General features: G+C 42.6%; 1 protein-coding gene across 2 annotated transcripts in view; it reads right to left on the minus strand.

The window, feature by feature from the left end:
- MED13 (mediator complex subunit 13) overlaps positions 1 to 19,553 on the minus strand; it is a 109,005-nt gene that overhangs the window by 29,083 nt on the left and 60,369 nt on the right. Inside the window, exons 10-16 of one of the 2 annotated variants that reach the window (XM_073665498.1) lie at positions 17,021 to 17,231; positions 13,309 to 13,351; positions 9,468 to 9,589; positions 9,221 to 9,305; positions 8,745 to 8,938; positions 8,321 to 8,517; positions 4,028 to 4,947 (exon numbers count right to left, since the gene is read on the minus strand). In XM_073665498.1, coding sequence (XP_073521599.1) covers positions 4,028 to 4,947; positions 8,321 to 8,517; positions 8,745 to 8,938; positions 9,221 to 9,305; positions 9,468 to 9,589; positions 13,309 to 13,351; positions 17,021 to 17,231 — 1,772 coding nt within the window. Of the gene's footprint in view, positions 1 to 4,027; positions 4,948 to 8,320; positions 8,518 to 8,744; positions 8,939 to 9,220; positions 9,306 to 9,467; positions 9,590 to 13,266; positions 13,352 to 17,020; positions 17,232 to 19,553 lie in introns of both variants that reach the window. The other variant, XM_073665497.1, reaches the window with a different exon arrangement.

Raw genomic sequence — 19,553 nt, forward strand, 5'->3', positions numbered from 1 at the left:
GTACGGTCCTGTTGAGCGAACTAACGAAAGGACCGGAACTGAAGGGAACATCTCCTAGGAAAAGGGCATTTTGGTCTGGGCTGGGGAAGGGAGGTGCTCTTGCCCCCAGTGGCATCAGAGATGATCTGGTCTAACTTAGACCCAAACAGCCTTGAGCCTTGAAAAGGGAGATTAGTTAGAGATCTTTTGGAAGCCGGGTCGGACCTCCAAGCGTTAAGCCAAAGAATTCTACGTAAGGCAATAAGATTGCTAGAGACCCGGGCTGAGCATTCAGTGGCGTCGAGGGACGCCGTGAGTAGATATTTCCCTGCGTGGCCGATTTGATCCGCTAGGTCGGCCAGATCGTCCGGGGAGGCCCCCGTTAGAATGCCCTGCCTGAGCTGTTTGGCCCATGCGGACACCGCTTTAGATACCCAAGTTGAGGCGAAGGAAGGGCAAAAGGGAGGTGCCAGCGGCCTCAAACGCTGACTTAGCCAGGGCCTCAACCTGTCTATCCGTAGTATCTTTAAGGGAGGAGATACTGGAATACTGGTCTGAATCGGAACCAGAGTCTGAATCTGATGCAGAGTTAGATCCCAGGGCGACCTCCGGGGAAGAGGTGTGAGACGCAGGGAGCATCTTGGAGTCTAGAGGATGAGCTTGTGCGAGTCCGTTTCTGAGAACGTGCTCTCAGTCTGCCCCTGGGAGGAGGGGGCAGGGGTGAATGCGAACCGTCTGTGGGAGCTTTCGGAGCACTGGTGGCCGTGGATAACATAGGCAAGCGTTATAGTAAGTGTTCTAAAACCTGCACCAGAGATTGAGATACCTTGGTGAGGTCAGAGACAGATTGGGACATAGCAACAGCCCACTCCGGAGGGGAGGGAGTTCCTTTGTCCTGGGCGGCGGGGGGATCCAGGGGTGCCAGCATGGCGGGAGGTTTGCAGGTCGAGCAGAAAGCTGTTGTGAGACCCGCGGGCCACTTAGTACCGCAAAGAGTTCAGGAGTAGTATGTGACAATGAGAGAGGGAGGGACCGAGAGCTCCCTGGGTTTGGGCATATGTGCCTGACCAGGGATACTGCAGAGGGGGGCGGCTGTGGGCAGGAAAGGGTGTGGGTCGGTGTTAAGACAGAGCCTACCCGATCCTGAAGAAAAACACGGTCCCGTGTCCCCCAACGGAACTCCGGAGGCGAGTCTGGAGCGGGTCACTGCTGGAAGACAGAGTAGGTGCCGCCGGAAGATGATCTGCGGTGAGGCAGAATGATGGCGTCGGCGTAGGGGAGGAGTAAAGTAAGGTGCCCTGATGATGAGGAGTACTGAGGCTCTGATAGGCAGATGGGGGGAGGGGGCGGGCTAGAAAGACCCGACCTGATAGGTCTGAGGGAAGCAGGAGGGCGTGGCGGAAGAGTCACAGTGCTCCTCGGCCCTGATTGGTCGATGTCGGAGGGGCGTATACCAGTCGGTAAGAGGGGCCACCCACCAGAGACAGCCCCCGACTGAGAAAAGCGCGGGCAGAATTGCCGCGCAAAATGGGAAGAAGGAGGGAGGGCGCAGAAGATGTGGGCGTGACCCGGGAAGCGCTGTAGAGTAAGAGCCATGTTTGGTGGGAGGGGGCAGCAACGCTGGGGAACTGGGCCCTGCGATGGAGAGACGGTAAGAAATACCTCTCTGTGCTCTTAGGATCCCGATACGTCTTCTTCCTCTTCCCCTGAGTATGGTCTCAGGATGTCCTCCGTGGAAAAGGGGGGATCCTGGCTTCTCCTACTTCCCACAGTGTCCGGTCCTGAACAGTGCAGGAGACTGTGTCAACCTCATAATCTGGGGGAAGGTCACCCGTAGGGACCACCGTCTCCTTCCCAGGCTGCTCCGAGGAGGGGGCTGGGGTGGGGAACAGGCAAGGACTGGCCACCAGAAATCACCCTGAGACACCCTGAGGTGACAGGGGATAAGTCCTGCCCAGCGGGTCCGAGAGTAGGCGATGTGGGGGTTGCCACACTGCTCTCTCGGTCGCTTGTGAGATGGGTTAACAGGGGACGTAGTGTTCCCTGTTAGCCCTGAAGAGCTGTATCTGAAAAAGAAAGAACAAAGATTAATAAAACACAACAGGGTTGGATCTGTTAGGATCCGGGTCTACCTCCTACAGACACTAAGCTTAAACTGGCGAGCTTGGTGCCTGCCTGTAGGCGGGTGCATACTGCGGAGGAGGAGCTATTTTTCCTTTTTGCCTAGTGTCAACCTCCTAGCGAAAGCAGCATACACCCCATGGTCCTGTGTCCCCCAATGAAGAGATAGAGAAATACATTTTAAATGTGCTATACAGTGTTTTAGGGGACTTAGCCCCGATAGCAATCATACTAGCACTGTACCTGTTACAGTGCCTGAGAAAATAACTTTGTGCACTGTTACGCCTCCTCGCTTACATATTGGGGCCCTCCCCCCCCACTTCTGATTGACAGTGCTAGCTTCCCAGAGCGAGTACTGAATGCTGCCGGCGTGTGTGCGGCTGCCCACACACACAGTTACTAGGCGCGTTCTCCTCCCTCTCCTTTCTTCTGATACCACTCATTACACTTCCGGGTGTATTAGTGTAGGTGTCAGAAGAAAGAAGGCAGGGAGGAGAAAGTGCCTGGAAAATTTAGTTTTAATTTTTCGATCAATGTAGCCATACGAGGCTCGTGTTTTGCGAGAAGAGTTAATTTAAATATTTAAATTAAAAATACTATGTAATGTATTGAAAAAACGAGGATAGACACCATTCATATCACTATGCAATGTATTGAAAAACGAGGATAGATACCATTCACATTACTATGTATGTATTGAATTTTTGGGGTTTTGCATTTACGGCATTAATTATTTGAACCAAGAAATATGGATGTATTATTCAGGACAGTACGAGAACAGCGATACCAAACTTAAAAGGGTAATTCTAGAAGGAGATCTACATCTATCTCACAATTTTCTAAGACCTGTAACTTCTTTTTCCATCAAGGGAGCTGTGCGAGGGCTTGATTGTTGTGCATTGAGCGCACACGAGCTAACATTTTATTTATACACTTTTGCCACACATTGCCCACAAAAAATGCAAAAAACCCCCCCCAAAAAAAACAACAAACACCCCCCCTCTCCCCACACACACACACTATTCTTGCTGTTTAAAGCATTGTTAAAATAGTTAGATTGGACTTTTACCGATGCAGAGATAACCATTTTATTTTTATAAATGCTACAAAAAAAAAATAAAAAAAAATAGAATGACTCCTCCACCCGTTTCTTTGCTGTTAAAAATGAAAAAAAAAAAAATTAAAATAGTTTCCTCACATCTATACGTTACGTCGATAATCAATTAACCACTACAGTAAATGCCGTTCACAAGTAAAATAATTCCCACCACACACACACAAAAAAAGCCACCCAAAACCGTATGTGCCGTAAAAATGGCATCAATAAAAAAAAGTTCAGTTCAACAAAAAACAGACCTTTACACATCGCCACCAATGGAGGAAAAAGAAAACAAAAACAGGTCTCAGAAAATAGCGCCTTAAACCAATTAAGGGGGGGGGGGGGGGGGGGGAGGGGGGTTGTATGATTTTTTTTCCCCCTACAGCTTCACAAAAATTGTCATTTTCTTTTAGAAAATGCTCATTTTAATATCATGTGGTAAAACTTTATAAAAGGATATTACTACTATTTTGACAAATTTGCAAAGTAAGTACACCAATCTCATCAGTTCTAATGTTGCTTTATTAAGTAAAGTTTGTTTGGATAAATAGCAAAATCGGTGTTCTCTGCAGCGCCTCCACGTGGACACTGCAGAAGCCAAGCCACGCTCGAATAGTGTGACTGCCGGCTCTAGCGGCAGCCGCCGATAGGAGCGAGGGATGAGAGCGCATGTGGATGTGCAGAACCAGTCTGTCATATATTGACAGTGCCGCAGTTTGGGCAGTATGAATCACATGACCCATTTCTATAAACCTGCGTGATAAACACTGGCCTAGACCCAAACTAGCAGCATGGATAAAACATATAAAATAAAATCAAGGCACTCACCATTTCTTTTAGACCAGCGATGTAAGCAAGAACTTCTGACAAGTGCTTCATCCACTTTACCTCCAGACATGTTATCCATGAACTGTCGGCCATGCTCCAGTGCCAAGTAACAATCATTACAGCAGTCTTGTTCTTCCACACGAGCCGCATAATTTACAATGCTGGTTTTTGTTGCTGGCTCTTCATCCATAATTCCAAACGGAGAGAATAAATTAGTGCACTGGTCGTGTAGAAGTAGTATTAATTCATCTGGCATTTTTTCAGTATCCTTTAGCACCCCACGATCAGCTCCAGCAGCTCGAAGGGCATCAAAGCGCTTTTCCACTTCCTTAGAACATTCTGTATGTCTGCCAATTATATCCAACTCATCCTCCAAAAACAAGCCAGAGTTGTTACCAAACTTGCGATTCATCACTGCACTAAAGCCACATGTGCAGCGGTACTGCACTTCTTGCGTGGGGTCAGGAATATACACGCCAACGTCTGCACCTTTAATGTTCATGTTGCATACACAAATGCAGCAGCTGTCAAAATTGCAATCCTTAAAGAGATTCATTACAGATTCTGAAAGGATGAGGTTGACGTAGAGGCTGTGTGCCTCGGGTATCGATGGAACAGTCGCTGGTTCTACTGAGTTCAAGGGTCTGCATGTTGAAGGTGTAGAGGCTGGAGAGTATAAATCAGAGTTTTCATATTTGACAGATCCTTGAACACTGGCTGGACCTGCTCTTGGGGTACGAGGAGTTCTTGGCGTTCGTGGAGTGGGCGCAGAAAAGCGAGGTGTGGCAGGAGAAGGAAGAATGCCTGCCCCACCATTACTTGGTGGGGCACTGTTTGACATTCCAAATGGCGTATGGGTCTGTGGTGTGTACGTCTGTACATATTCTTGGTCAATTGCACTGCTGACGCTAGAGATATTCCTAAGAGAAGAGGAAAAAATAATGTCAGTTCAGGCAAGAACAGCCCCCCACCACTCCCCACCAAAATATAAAACCAAATCTTGATGAGAAACATATTACCGTATTATCCGGAGTATAAGACGACTGGGTGTATAAGACGACCCCAAACTTTTCAAGTTAAAATATAGCGTTTTGGGAAATACTCGCCGTATAAGACTAACCCTCTAACGCACATACGGTAAAAATTAAAAAAGAATCAGATTTGATTTCAATATGGTAATTTTAGAGTGATGAACCTTACCGGCGATTGGCTGGTTGTCCTATACAAATCCTGCTTGGATTGGTCAGCTCTCCCTACCTGCCCAGCTCTCCCTGTCTCCAAGACTATCACAGCGGTAGCACATCCCTCTGGCCCGCCCTTGTATCCTATTACTGGTACCTCCTTCTCTGCCTCTCTGATCTCGCACATGCACCACTTCACTGCAATCCTCAGGAGCGAGATCTGAGAGGCAGAGAAGGAGGTAATACAAGGGCAGGCCAGACGAGTGAAAGAGGTATGTTTTTCTGGGCACAGCACCGCTCTCTTTTTCCATACCCCGGGCGTCCCGGACGCCTGCAGCTTGCTTCACTTACACTTTCCCGGTGAGGCGCCCCCTCACCTAGTCACTGCAATCCTCAGGAGCGAGATCAGAGAGTCAGAGAACGAGGTACCAGTAATAGGATACAAGGGCAGGCCAGAGGGATGTGCTACCGCTCTGATAGTCTTGGAGACAGGGAGGGCTTATAAATTACCATAAATACCGTATTTTTCGGACTATAAGATGCACCGGACCATAAGACGCACCTAGGTTTTAGAGGAGGAAAATAGAAAAAAATTTAAGCAAAAAATGTGTTCTGCACTTTTAAAGGGGGAGGGGGTCTTCTGCTGACACTGGTATAGGGGTAATGTCCCCCAATTCTGACAATATCCCCCCATCCTGATATATATGCCCCCTCATCCCTGCCCGGGTATGCATGGCACCCCTCATCCCTATCCTGGTATGTATGGCCCCCTCATCCTTATTTTGGTATGCATGGTCCCCCTAATCCCTATCATGCTGCACATAAAAAAAAATAAAAACACTCCTACTCGCCTTTCTTCTCTCCTTCAGTGCTGCGTCCTGTCTGCCCGCACTGATCTCGCCAAGTGAGCCGCGCATGGCGTCACTACCATGCGAGGCTCACAAGGAGAGATCAGCTGCCAGAAGTCACTGCTCCCCACGCCGGGACTGAGTGCGGGGAGCAGTGACTTCATGCTCCTTAACCCCTTTACAGTCTGTGACGTAATAGTACGCACAGACTGTAATCCCCCGGTTCAGTGAGGGCTCCAGCGGTGAGCCCGCACTGAACCGAGCACATGTCAGCTGATTATTACAGCTGACATGTGCCCGCAACAGCCGCGGGTGGAATCGCGATCCACCCACGGCTGTTAACATGTTAAATGCCGCTGTCAATCTCTGACAGCGACATTTAACTCGCGCTTCCGGGAAGAGCGTCCTAAGCCCCGCCCATCGGTGACCCCCGTCACGTGATCGCGGGTCACCGATGGGTGGGCATGACAACCCAGGGTCTGCAGCAGACGCCTGTGGTTGTCATGAGCTGGTCGCTATGAGCGCCACCTGGTGGTCGGCGCTCATAGCACAGGAGCATTTCTGCTGCATACAGGGGATCTACTCGTCCCCTGTATGTAGCAGAGGCAATCGGACAGTTGCTGCTTCTAGTCTCCTATGGAGACTATAGAAGCAAGCAAAAAGTGAAAAAAAAAAAATGTTTTTTAAAAAAATATAACAGTTTAAATCACCCCCCTATCGCCCCATTCAAAATAAAATAAAAAAACCCTACATAAACATATTTGGTATCGCCACGTTCAGAATCGCCCAATCAATATAAAAAAAATAATTAATCCGAAACGGCGTAACGAGAAAAAAATTCTAAATGCCAGAATTACGTTTTTTGGTCGCCGCAAAATTGCAATAAAATGCAATAATGGGCGATCAAAACATCGGATCTCCCCAAAAATGGTATTAATAAAAACGTCAGCTCGGTGCGCAAAAAATAAGCCCTCACCCAGCCCCAGATCCCGAAAAATGGAGACGCTACAGGTCTTCGAAAATGGCGCTTTTTTTTTTTAACCAAACTTTGGAATTTTTTTTCACCACTTAAATAAAAAAGGACCTATACATGTTTGGTGTCTACGAACTCGTAATGACCTGGAGAATAATAATGGCAGGTCAGTTTTAACATTCAGTGAACGTGGTAAAAAAAAATAAATAAAAAACAACTGTGGTATTGCACTTTTTTTGCAATTTCACCGCACTTGGAATTTTTTTCCCGTTTTCCCGCACAAGATATGGTAAAACTAGTAATGGCGTTGAAAAGTAGAACTCATCCCGCAAAAAATAAGCCGTCAGACAGCCATATTGACCAAAAAATAAAAACGCTATGGCTCTGGGAACAAGGGGAGCAAAAAAGAAAAAGCAAAATCCCAGGGTTGCGAAAGGGTTAATAGCCGGCAAACAGAGTAGCCGCAGCGCGGCTTCTGCTGCTGCCGGGCGATCGCGCGAGCCCGCTATTAAAGGGCATGAATATTCACCCCCCCCTCCCCACGCCCATGGGCGTGGAGAGAGGTTGAATATTCATGCCCTTTAACAGCGGGCACAGGCGATTCCGGCAGCAGCAGGAGCCGCGCTGCGGCTACACTGTCTGCCGCTGTTAAGGAGCATGAATGTTCATTTTCTTTAGCAGCGGGGACAGCGGCTACTCCGTGGTTACCGCTCCCCCCACACACACACACATACATATATATACATACATATATATACATACATATATATATATATATATACATACACATATATATATATATATACATATATATATATATATATATATATATATATATATATATATATATATACATATATATATATATATATATATATATACATATATATATACATATATATATACACATATATATATATATATATATACACACATATATATATATATATACACACATATATATATATATACACACACATATATATATATATATACACACATACACACACACACACCTATATACCCCCTCCTCCCCCAACATTCGGACTATAAGGGTATACGCCCTATAAGATGACATCCAGTGTATAAGACGACTCCTGACTTTTGAGAAGATTTTCAGGGGCTAAAAAGTCGTCTTATACGCCGGAAAATACGGTACAGTTTTCCAGCACTTACATGCCTCCGTGGTTACAGACTACTAACATACCTCTTAGATGCAGAAGTGTACAACCTAAAAATTAAAGCATCTTTAAAAATCAGAAGTTAGATTGCCATAAGTTGGAGAACTTACCCATCTTTGATAAAAGGCATTGTGGGTACTGGGGGAAGCAGGTCCAATTTCCCAACAGTCCAACTAGGACGGTAAATGCACTCATCTGACAACTTGATGGGTGGCAAAAACTGGCTGGGTAGAGTCTTCAAGGGCGCAAACATTGTACATCCCACCATTACTTGACAGGTCTCCGCTTTGTATACATACGAGAAATCCTGTAAAAAAAGAAAAAAAATCTTCAGATTTACTCCTGCATCATATTCAATAGTAATAGGATGGCACAAAACCTTAATTGATGCAATGACAAACCATACAACCAACAAATCTAGATAGTTACTAGTCATAATCACCACTTTAAGGAAAAGAACACAAGAGTACAAATGTGTGACATATCAACTGTAAAGCAAAGTAAATTATGCAAGTAAAGGTTTAAAGAAATCACCTTAATTTCTGAATGTTTTGGGCTACAGAATCCTTCGTCAGGTTCTATTTTGAATGGTGTTCCATCAAAAGTTGTCCCTCCCGGTGTAGTGTCAATGTTACCGTAATCTTTGCTGTTCATGTTCATAGGCGAGAAGCCCAAGTGCTGCTCCAAGGATGGTGGAGTAGGGTACATTTTATGAAGATCAACTGTACCTGCAAAAAAAAAACAAACAAAAAAAAACATTCGTATGAAGCCCATATGGCCTAGCACAGAGGGCAAGAGTATGAGAAGAGATCGCACAACAATCCTTTCTTTCTCAGAATGCTGGAAATCTACTTGTCTCAGCAAACACAGAAACATTTTATATCCAACACATGATGCAAACCTTCACAAGTGATTTGTGTCACCAATATATCATAGTATAGCCGTAGTTTGCCAATAGTAAAACTTCAGAAGCAAACCCAAAATTCCCATGTAAAGCTAAAAACACTTACTTATACAGGACAGAGGGTCCAAATTTCCTGATTTTGACTCCTTGTTGGCCTTGTCGTCATTGTTAAGAGTTCTTCTTGAGCCAGGCTGTAATTAAAAATCACATATTATACGATATTAAATTTGGATTTTGTAATTTAAAAATTCATTTAAATAGTATTACAAAAAAAAAAAAAAAAAAAAAAAAAAAAAGCATAAAAATGTCAGATTATATGAAGAGCACTTGTTTATACAAGAAGCAAATCATACCGCAAGCTCATCTTCATCAGAATTAAAAAGATTATCCAGATCAGTGTAGGAAACCACAAGGTCAGTTTCATGAAAGAGGCTGGTGGAGGCGGTGCGGGCATGAGCAGCAGATCTCTGAGGATCTGAAATAAAAAGGATTTTTTTTTAGCATACATAATTCCTATACTCTAAAGACCCCCATACATCAATACATCACTACATAGGTAGATAAGTGTACAGCACTTAGTAAGCTTTAAACATTAAATCAAGTCATAGAAACAGAGCTCAGTATCTTGCCCCAGTCCCAGGCTGCCCTTAGGAAAGCACACAATACCTGACATATCCTATTTAACGTTCAGTGAGGGAGAGTCTCAAAGATATACAGTGGTGTGAAAAAGTGTTTGTCCCCTTCCTGATTTCTTATTCTTTTGCATGTTTGTCACACTTAAATGTTTCAGATCACAAAACAAATGTAAAAATATTAGACAAAGATAACACAAGTAAACACAAAATGCAGTTTTAAATGAAGGGAAAAAGAAATCCAAACCTACAGGGCCCTGTGTGAAAAGTGATTGCCCCCAAAACCTAAAATATAAATTAACTGTGGTTTATCACATCTTTGGGAAGCAGAGTTCAATCTCCCTAGCCATACACAGGCCTGGTTACTGCCACACCTGTTCTCAATCAAGAAATCACTTAAAGCGCACCCGTCAATACTGCTGCAGGCAGTATTTAAAATAGGAGGCAGGTCATTGAAAGCACAGTGACAGGTCAGAAGCTGAACATATGAATACATAATGCGAGCACCACATAAAGCCCCTCCTCACAGGCCGCCCCAAAGCACGAGCATATCATTCTCTCAGGAATGAAAATAAAGATTATAGAAGAACCACTGGATGGATTTCATCACCAAGGTATCATTTTAATCAGTGTAATGTCGTCCACCTTACAGTGTATGTGGTTTACTAAGCACAATCCTGCTGACAGGTGCGCTTTAACTAGGACCAGCCTGACAGTGAAGTAGACCAAAAGATCCTTATAAGCTAGAAATCATGCTGGGATGCAAGAAAATTCAGGAACAAATGAGAAACAAAGTAATTGAGATCTATCAGTCTGGAAAAGGTTATAAAGCCATTTCTAAAGCTTTGGGACTCTAGTGAACCACAGTGAGAGCCATTATGAACAAATGACGAAAACATGCAACAGTGGTGAACCTTCCCAGGAGTAACCGGCTGACCAAAATTACTTTAAGAGCAGTGACGACTCAACCAAGAGGTCAGAAAAGACCCCACAACAACATCCAAAAAACTACAGGTCCCACTTGCCTCAGTTAAGGTCAGTGTTCATGACTCCACCATAAGAAAGAGACAGGGCAAAAAAAAAGGCATGAATGGCAGAGTTCCAAGACGAAAACCACTGCTGAGCAAAAAGACCATAGACTAGTCTCAGTTTTGAAAGAAAACATCTAGATGATCGCCAAGACTTTTGGGAGAATACTCTGTGGACTGAAGACAAAAGTTGAACTTTTTGGAAGGTGTATGTCGCATTACATCTGGCGTAGAAGTAACAACATTTCAGAAAAGGAACATCATACCAACAGTAAAATATGGTGGTGGTAGTGTGATGGTCTAGGGCTGTTTTGCTGCTTCAGGACCTGGAAGACTTGCTGTAGTAAATGGAACCATGAATTCTCCTGTTTACCATAAAATCCTGAAGGAGGATGTCCGGCCATCTGTTTATGACCTCAAGCTGAAGCGCATTTGGGTTATGCAGCAGGACAATAATGCAAAACACAACAAGTCCAACTCTGAATGGCTTAAGTAAAACAAAATTAAGACTTTGGAGTGGCCTAGTCAAAGTCCTGACCTTAATCCGATTGAGATGCTGTGGCATGACCTTAAAAAGACGGTTCATGCTCAGAAACCCTCCAATGTGGCTGAATTACAACAATTCTGCAAAGATGAGTGGGCCAAAATTCCTCCAGAGTATTGTAAAAGACTCATTGCCAGTTATCGCAAACACTTGATTGCAGTTGTTGCTGCTATGGGTGGTCCAACCAGTTATTAGGTTTAGGGAGCAATCACTTTCACCCAAGGCCTTGTAGGTTTGGATTTCTTTTTCCCTTAATAATAAAGACCTTCATTTAAACTATGCATTTTGTGTTTACTTGTGTTATCTTTGTCTAATATTTAAATTTGTTTTGTGATCTGAAACCTTTAAGTGTGACAAACATGCAAAAGAATAAGTAATCAAAAGGGGGCAAACGCTTTTCCAGACCACTGTATATGGTACATTCATAAAAGTAGCAAGATAAACTCCCCAAATGTAAAATGCTATCACACACATATATGCTTAAAGTAACACTAAACATAGAAACGAATGACACAAGCAGACAGGAGATCATCTTGCCCACAATATTTTAGAAACATGCAGAAAATCTGCAGAATTCTTAAAAGAAGACAGACTAATTTCCTGCCGATCTGTGACATTTTCAGTTGTGGGATGGCTGAGGACAGAGCTAAAAGACTGTCGGCACAGAATTACTGTTGAAACCAAGTACAGTCACTGTGTGCATCATCGCAGGGCCAATCATTTAACCTCTTCACGACGCAAGCAGAGCCTGCATATTTCCCAGCTGATGATGGCTGAATACTTCAGCCATCATCTACCTCTGACAGGCTGTTAACCTGTTAAATGCCTCTGTCAATCTCTAACAGTGGCATTTAACACGTGATGGCAGGGTGGTGTGTCATTCCACAATCTCAGAACGTGCACCTGCGACATGATCACGAAGGAGCCGATGGGTTGCTCTGACAGTCAGGGGTTTGCTGAAGACCTCTGTGCTCATCAAGAGATCGCATGATCGCAGGTTCAAGTCCCCTAAGGGGACTAAAACTAAAAATAAAGTGTTTTTGCATTTTTTTTTTCTTCATACCTACACAATGACAAACATATTTGTAATCACTGCATTTGTAAAAGTCAGTTCTATAAAAATATAAAATAACTTAATTCGATTGGTAAATGGCGTAACGAGAGAGAAAAAAAAAATCGAAATGTCAGAATTAATGAGTCTTTGGCCGCTGCAACATTGCAATACCGAGCGATCAAAACATCGCATCTAACACAAAACGGTATCTGCAAAAACTAAGCTCAAGGCGCAAAAAATAAGTCCTCACACAGCCAGATAACCCGCAGATTTAAAACGTTAAATGTCACGGAAAATGGTGAAAGTTTGAATATTTTTCACCACTTAAAGAAAATCTATACATGTTTGGTAGCCATGTAATCATATGGACCAGTAGAATCATATTACCAGATCAGTTTTACCATATAGTGAACATGGTAAATAAAAACTCTAAAAATAACTGGAATTGCACTGTTTTTGCAATTTCAACGCACTTGGAATTTTTTCCCGCTTTCCAGTGCATACTGAATTTTTCCCTCACAAAACTATAAATCAATCTACTCAGCTCCTCCTGCTCTATAACATGCTGCCTGCAGACTGGACTGCAATTTCATGGTGACAGGTTCCCTTTAAATATTTAACAGTACGGCAGAAAGGGCATAGAGGGGTTCTAGCTGCAGACAAATTACAGCTAGAAACGGGACAATACAATGAAGAGGAGGAAGACATGGCTAATCTCCTGGGATTAGGAAGATCTCTTTATATTTCTCAGTTTTAATAGTAACATAAGCCGTAAAAAGAGAAAAGGAGATTTAGGAAGGGATATTATCTCATTTTTGGGCATTTTCTATGTTTAGTGTTTCTTTAACTACAGTATACACATATGTGTGTAAATAACAGCTTTACATCTCTAACCTTGTTTAACTGATGGGTTGAATAATGACATAGGGTCTTCACCTTCTTGGGATAGAACAGCAACGTTGGACATTCCATCTTCGGCCTAAAAAAAAAAAAAAAAAAAAAGAAGATATATCAATTTATGAAGAAGCATTAACCGAAGAGGCGTAACAATGCATAAATAGTACAGATTTCCACTATAACCAGCAACCAAAGATTCAAGAGGTTGGGGAACAAAGCGCTCCTGCTTGAGGAGATGAGAAGGACCCTTTAAAGGAAATTTTAAGGGGGTTTGACAGGAATTGTTTGTTCACTAGTGGTCACTGGAGTCCCTGCTACTGGAGCACTCACAGGCAGGACAGTTTTTCCCACCCTGTGCAGGCCAGGGAACACAATCATTCTCTGAAATCTCTTAACAGTTCAACAACCTAGATGCTTTCTAGGGCATATCAAGCAATAGTGGGGTCCTTCTGAATTGGACCCTTCTAGCTAGAGCGAAGAGACGCTGTAAATGTGTAAAAGCAGCCCTAGAACAGACACTATTAGTGTCTGTGCATTACATCAAAGACTGTTTAAAGAGGATCTGTCACATAAATGTGTCTTTTTTAAACCTGGTCTAAATGCTGCAGTTTCCTTAAATTTTGCGTCTTTTTCTTCTTGCGCCTCTCCATTCCTTCTGTTACATTTTGTAAATCTAAGCTCAATAGCCAAGGGGGAACAATCCTCAATTAGAGGAGCTGAAGATGACACCCCATTGGTTTAGTTTAGATTGATGGTTTACAATATGTATAATTATTTTAATAACATTATTTAAGTCCCACTAGGAGACTTTATGGTGTAAAAATGTACTTGACCCAAATATGGTTTGGAAAAATAAATGCAAAGCATTACTGCTAGGGCTTGTGCACCCTGGTAGGAAAACTGTATAGCTCCTTTACTGGTATTACAGTATTCAAAAAGGACTCCAAATGTACGATCTAAAAGCAATGTGTGTGCAATATAGTCTGGAATCCAAAAGAGAGAAACTCTGCATCCCACTGTAGGAAGAGGGGTACAACAGAGGGCTCTTGCACCGCTATGGATGTGTGTATGTGCCCTTACATTGCTATGGGCTAATGGTTGTATTATATGGCAAAGCCCCACCAAATGTCTGGCAGACTAGGTGGCCAATCAGCACCAAGTAATCAAATCCCCCTGTAAAACTTCTTAGATACTGTGGTCAATTTTGACTGCAGAATCTAAAGGAATAAACAGCGGAGATCTGAGTAGTCTACCATTGTGGACAACTATCCCAATTCTTGCAAATAACGCTTAAAGAAAATATATACACAACTTTGTTTTAAAAGAGGCTGTTCAGTGAAATAAGTCCTCACCTTGGCGATAAATGTATTAATTGGTTAATGGGGGAATCCCCATTAGAACACAGCAGCAGTGTGCATGTGCAACCTGTGTTGCATTCAGGGCTGTGGAGTTGGAGTCGGAGCCCATTTTGGTGGAATCGGTATAAAATGGACAGACTCCAACTCCTAAAATATATAATAAATTGGGTACAGTAGTTCAGTGCAGTTTGTGGGGAGTATTTTTTCATAAGAACTTGGGAAAGTTATGAAATGTCCTACAAATGTCTGTCCTATTCCTGATCTAAGGGTCTAGACTTTTAGCTGAGATTAATCTGTGCTACAGTAAATTTATCACTTAAACATGAGCCATGTATGAGGGAGTTGGAGTCGGTGTCATAGAAATTGAGGAGTCAGAGGTTTGGCTTACCGACTCCACAGCCCTGGTTCCATTCATTCCCTTTGGGGTTGCCGAATGCTGAACTCGGAATTTTCCAAAAGCTCCATACAGGATGAATGTTAATTGTGTTAAGCAAAAAAAGTACCCCCGTTCTGGAAATAGGTGCAGGTCCAAGCGGTGGGACACCCACTGATCAACAAATTATCACCCACAGTGTTCAAAAGTTCTGCATAGGCTAAAAAACATTTTAAACTTGAAAAATCTATTTTTCAGATATATTAGACACCAATATGGCATATTATGTATGGGTTTTGTTCAGAATTAAATTTTGCATTGTCTCCCTGTAATATTTTTAGCTTTTGAAGCAGTTTTTTCTGTAACAATATGGGAATTAAAAGCACAAATAAATTATGTACAAATTCTGATCCACAATTAGCCAATCACAGATGATGTGTGTGTGACCAATCATAAGCTGGATGTGGTAGGCAATTACATTGCATCACATCTGCTGCTTTAATCTTTGTTTTTTTTGTTGGTCAATCTAGAGGAGAGAACTGATTATCCTGGGAGCCATCAGATTTTTGTCAGCGGAGGATTGTGCGAGTGGCGCTACTGCATGAAGAAGGTTTTTCTGGTCCGCACATCGCAAAGAAGGTTGGCTGAAATCAGAGTACAGTTGTAAGAATTTTGCAGAAACATAAGCAGTTTGGAACAACTCAGGACAAGCCCAGACCTAGTGGGCCCAGAAAGTTAATGAGAAGTGAGGATAGCGTATGAATAAGAACATCTCTTGCCAATTGAAAGTTCATCGCTCCTCAGCTTCTGCGAGAATGGCTAAGTGTGATTTTGAGGTACCAACATCAACTGTTAGGAAGAGATGTTTGGAAGCAAGTTTGAGAGGGTCCAAGGCTCGAAAGAAGTCATTGATGACAGCCATACAAAGGCAAAGACTGTGGGCAAACTGGAGAAAGGAGGAGTGGGAGAATGTGCTATTTAGTGTACTTTTTGTATTTTGGGAAATGATGGCAAGTCTTATGCGAGAAGGTTCCCAAATGACTAGTACAAGCTATAGTGTTTGAGCTTCTCTGTGAAACATCCGATGAAAGTAATGGTTTGGGGCTTTATGGCAGCCAATGGTATTGGAAGGCTTCGTATTGTGGAGGATATGGTTAATGCAAAAAAACAAACAAACAAAAAAAAAAAAAAAACAGACATCCTTCATAAGAACATGCTGACTTCTACTCAACACTTGTTTTCAGGGAATTACATCTTCCAGGATGAGAATACTCCTTGTCACAGACCTAAGACAGTAACAGAGTGGAAAAAATAGAACGAAGTGGCTACTGTTGACTGGCCAGTTCAGTACCCGGACCTCAAACCAGTTGAAAATTTGTGGCACAAGGTATCATAAGAGATCTAGAACACAGCCAAGGACCAAGCGTGAGTTGATTGAGGCTCTAATACAGGTCTAGAACCACATCATCACTCGCAATCATCTGCAGAAGATTGTTCACTCAACGCCACAGACATGCAAGTTGGTCCTCAAGAGCAATGGCTGGCCAATAAAGTATTGAAAGTTAAAGATGGACTAAACAGGTCCTTTTCATGGCCCTGAATTAAATAAAAAATTATAAAATATTAAAAAGTAACAAGTCTATGTGAACTTACAAACCTGTTCACCGTTTTACAGACCTGACTAGTGTAGGTAAGGTTATGTTTTTAAAAATCAAAAATTGTTATGTTTTCATTTTTTTAATGGATTAATAACATTTTTTTTTTTTTTTAAATATACTGGAAGCTTGATCCTTTACCCTTCTTGGATATATTTACCCAAAATGCCATGCAGTGGCATGCTTTCCGATCTTCCTCACTAACTGGATACATTTTGGAAAGGGTGACCTGGATCATTTTGCTTATCTGAACACAATCGTTAGGACTTCTAGAGTTTATCATTTTTCCAAATAGGCAGCCATGATAACTTTAGAATAAATGACATGCCACATTTAACAAGCAGACACAACAAAGCTGAACATACCTTATGCTTCTTTCCAACATCTCTTTCACTGACTGGTCTATCCTTTTTGGCATCAGAGAATACATATTCCACATCTCCATCCACAAAAGCATAGGGATCATGTTCTTGATCGCCATCTAATACAGCCGTTGGGATATATTGGTTCTTACTTTGATACTTGAGGAGCAATTCTTCTGAAATTTTCAATGGCTTTTTATATTGCACCATTAACCTGGATCAAAGAGAAAACAAAAATATTTATCTTCAATGCAATGACTTTCTCCTTTTATAAAGAAAAAAAATAGGATCTACTGGCTCTCCTCACAGGTCCGTTTTAGTAAATAATGGATGGACAAACTAACAGACCTGATGGCAGAATTATTTCAGCTCCCGTATCCTTATAGAAGTTCCTGCACATTACAATCCACAATATTCACACATAAAGGGAATCTGTCAGCAGCGTTTTGCTGCCCCACCTGAAAGCAGCATAATGCAGGGACAGAGCACCAGATTCCAGTGATTTATCACTTACTGGGGTTTATGCTTTTATTTTGATAAGAATCAGTTTTCTCTACTGCAGATCTAGCAGTTTTCTGAATGCCGAGCTCTTTATAACCCACCCACACCACTGATTGGCAGATATCCGTATACACTGGCAGCTTTCTACCAAAGCAAAATCAGTGGTGTGGGTTGGTTACACAGAGCAGGAGAACTATAGGGACAACTTCTAGTGATAATCTCCTGCTGATAAAACACTGATTGTATTGAGACTACAACAGCACAGTATGTAATACATCGCTGGAATCCGGGTCTCTGTGTCTGCATTATGCCGCTCTCAGATTACATAACAAAAACCTGGCGAAAGATTCCTTTAAAAAAGGTGCTGTTACCTTTCAGTAAATGTTAATCGCCAGCTGCAGGTTAGTTTAAAGCAATAAAACGAGCTGTACTCGCCTTCCCCGGATCCACCATCGAGTCTTGGCACTGTTCTGGCTTTGGCTGAGGCACCTCACGTCAAGTTGACAGCGAATCTGTGAGCTCTGCGCGAGTTCGTTTTCTCTACATGGGTACTAAGCCGCTGAGATTACCAGTTGGTGGCCACGCTGTTAACATGTCAGCACAGCAGCCAAAGCCAGACGCTGGGATCAGCTACAAGACTCACCAGTGGAGCTGGGGAAAGAGTACATTGCGGTTGGTTTATTTAAAAAATGAGCTGCAGCTGTGGATTTACATTTATTGAAAAGGAACATCCCCTTTAACTGCTGCTTTAGCAGGGGTAAGAATGCAGGCATAGATTTCGATGTCCTAATGACAGGTCAGTCAGATTCCAGAGCATAAAGTATTGTCATATGAGCCCCGAATAGCTTGAGAGGTGTAGGCACCTTGTGTGCTCCATCAGAACCAACGCTTTTCTTGATGATAAAACTTGGTTTTCCCAGGAACATCGGAATGAACCTGTAACTAACCACTAATAACCCAGCAAGACACTCAAGCATGTTTCACTAAGCATGTATTAAAGCACAGTGTATAACACTTTAAATGAACTGGTCCAATTGATAATGCAGTTCCATCTAGGCCAGGACAGGAGCTGCTGAGCAGACTGATCTAGATCTGGATCTTTTCTATTAAATTATATAACTTGTATTTTAGAACCACCCACTTGGTTGAGAAAGCTTAGAATGATCAGGGGTTTAAATGACAAACAATGGTTATACTGAGTGATTTCCCACAAAACGATAGCAATCGGCTAGGCCCCTCCTGACCTATAACATGCTGCCTGCTGATAGGTCTGCATTTTCATGGCAACAGGTCTTCTGTAAGTTCGCATGTCACATTCAGTACCTTGTACAGCATATTTGATGAGCAGACAAAAACAAATCAAGATTACTTTTCTGTTAAGATGCTGTATACAGCCAGCCCTGGCTCATACTGAAAGCGTCCTATGAAAGGTGGTTTGTACGTTTAGAAAGCAATACAAAAGTGCCACCCATTGTGGTCGTGAGCCCATTTTATAAGCAGTGATGCTCAGTCTGAAAGCACAGCTCATTTTTTAGTTTCAAGTTGTTCTCCGCTTCAGTTTACAAAAAGAATGCTCTTTATCAAGATGCATAAAAAGAAAAATGAAGCAAGCAAGGCAATTAAGAAGCCTTTATCCAGACCAGCTTTCCTGCAACAGATTCTCAGCTACCTCACATGCTATATATACACTGGCCATTATCCTGGAGAGGACTACACCTCTACAAGAACATTATTAAATGCAATTTTGGGTGCTCATCTATATAATTGTAAACAAGTGTGACTAGTCAAGTATTCCTACAATCTTCAATTTCTAGATGAAACAACTTAAAAAGAACAGGTCTTGTTCTAAACATGTCACAGATTTAATCTCTTCAATGGATAGTGTAAAATCTGAAGTCAATCAGTAGCAAATTCTGCATGTAAATGTGGATTATGCTGCCGAATTGCAACTAAAATCAGCCAAGTGTGGCCTAACTCTTAAAGAGGTTTCCACTTTTTAATTGATGACCTATCCTTAGAATAGGTCAATGTCCAG

This window comes from Phyllobates terribilis, unplaced genomic scaffold (assembly GCF_046119375.1).
Source record: "Phyllobates terribilis strain yellow unplaced genomic scaffold, ASM4611937v1 Scaffold_2__4_contigs__length_985480577, whole genome shotgun sequence".
NCBI lineage: Eukaryota > Metazoa > Chordata > Amphibia > Anura > Dendrobatidae > Phyllobates > Phyllobates terribilis.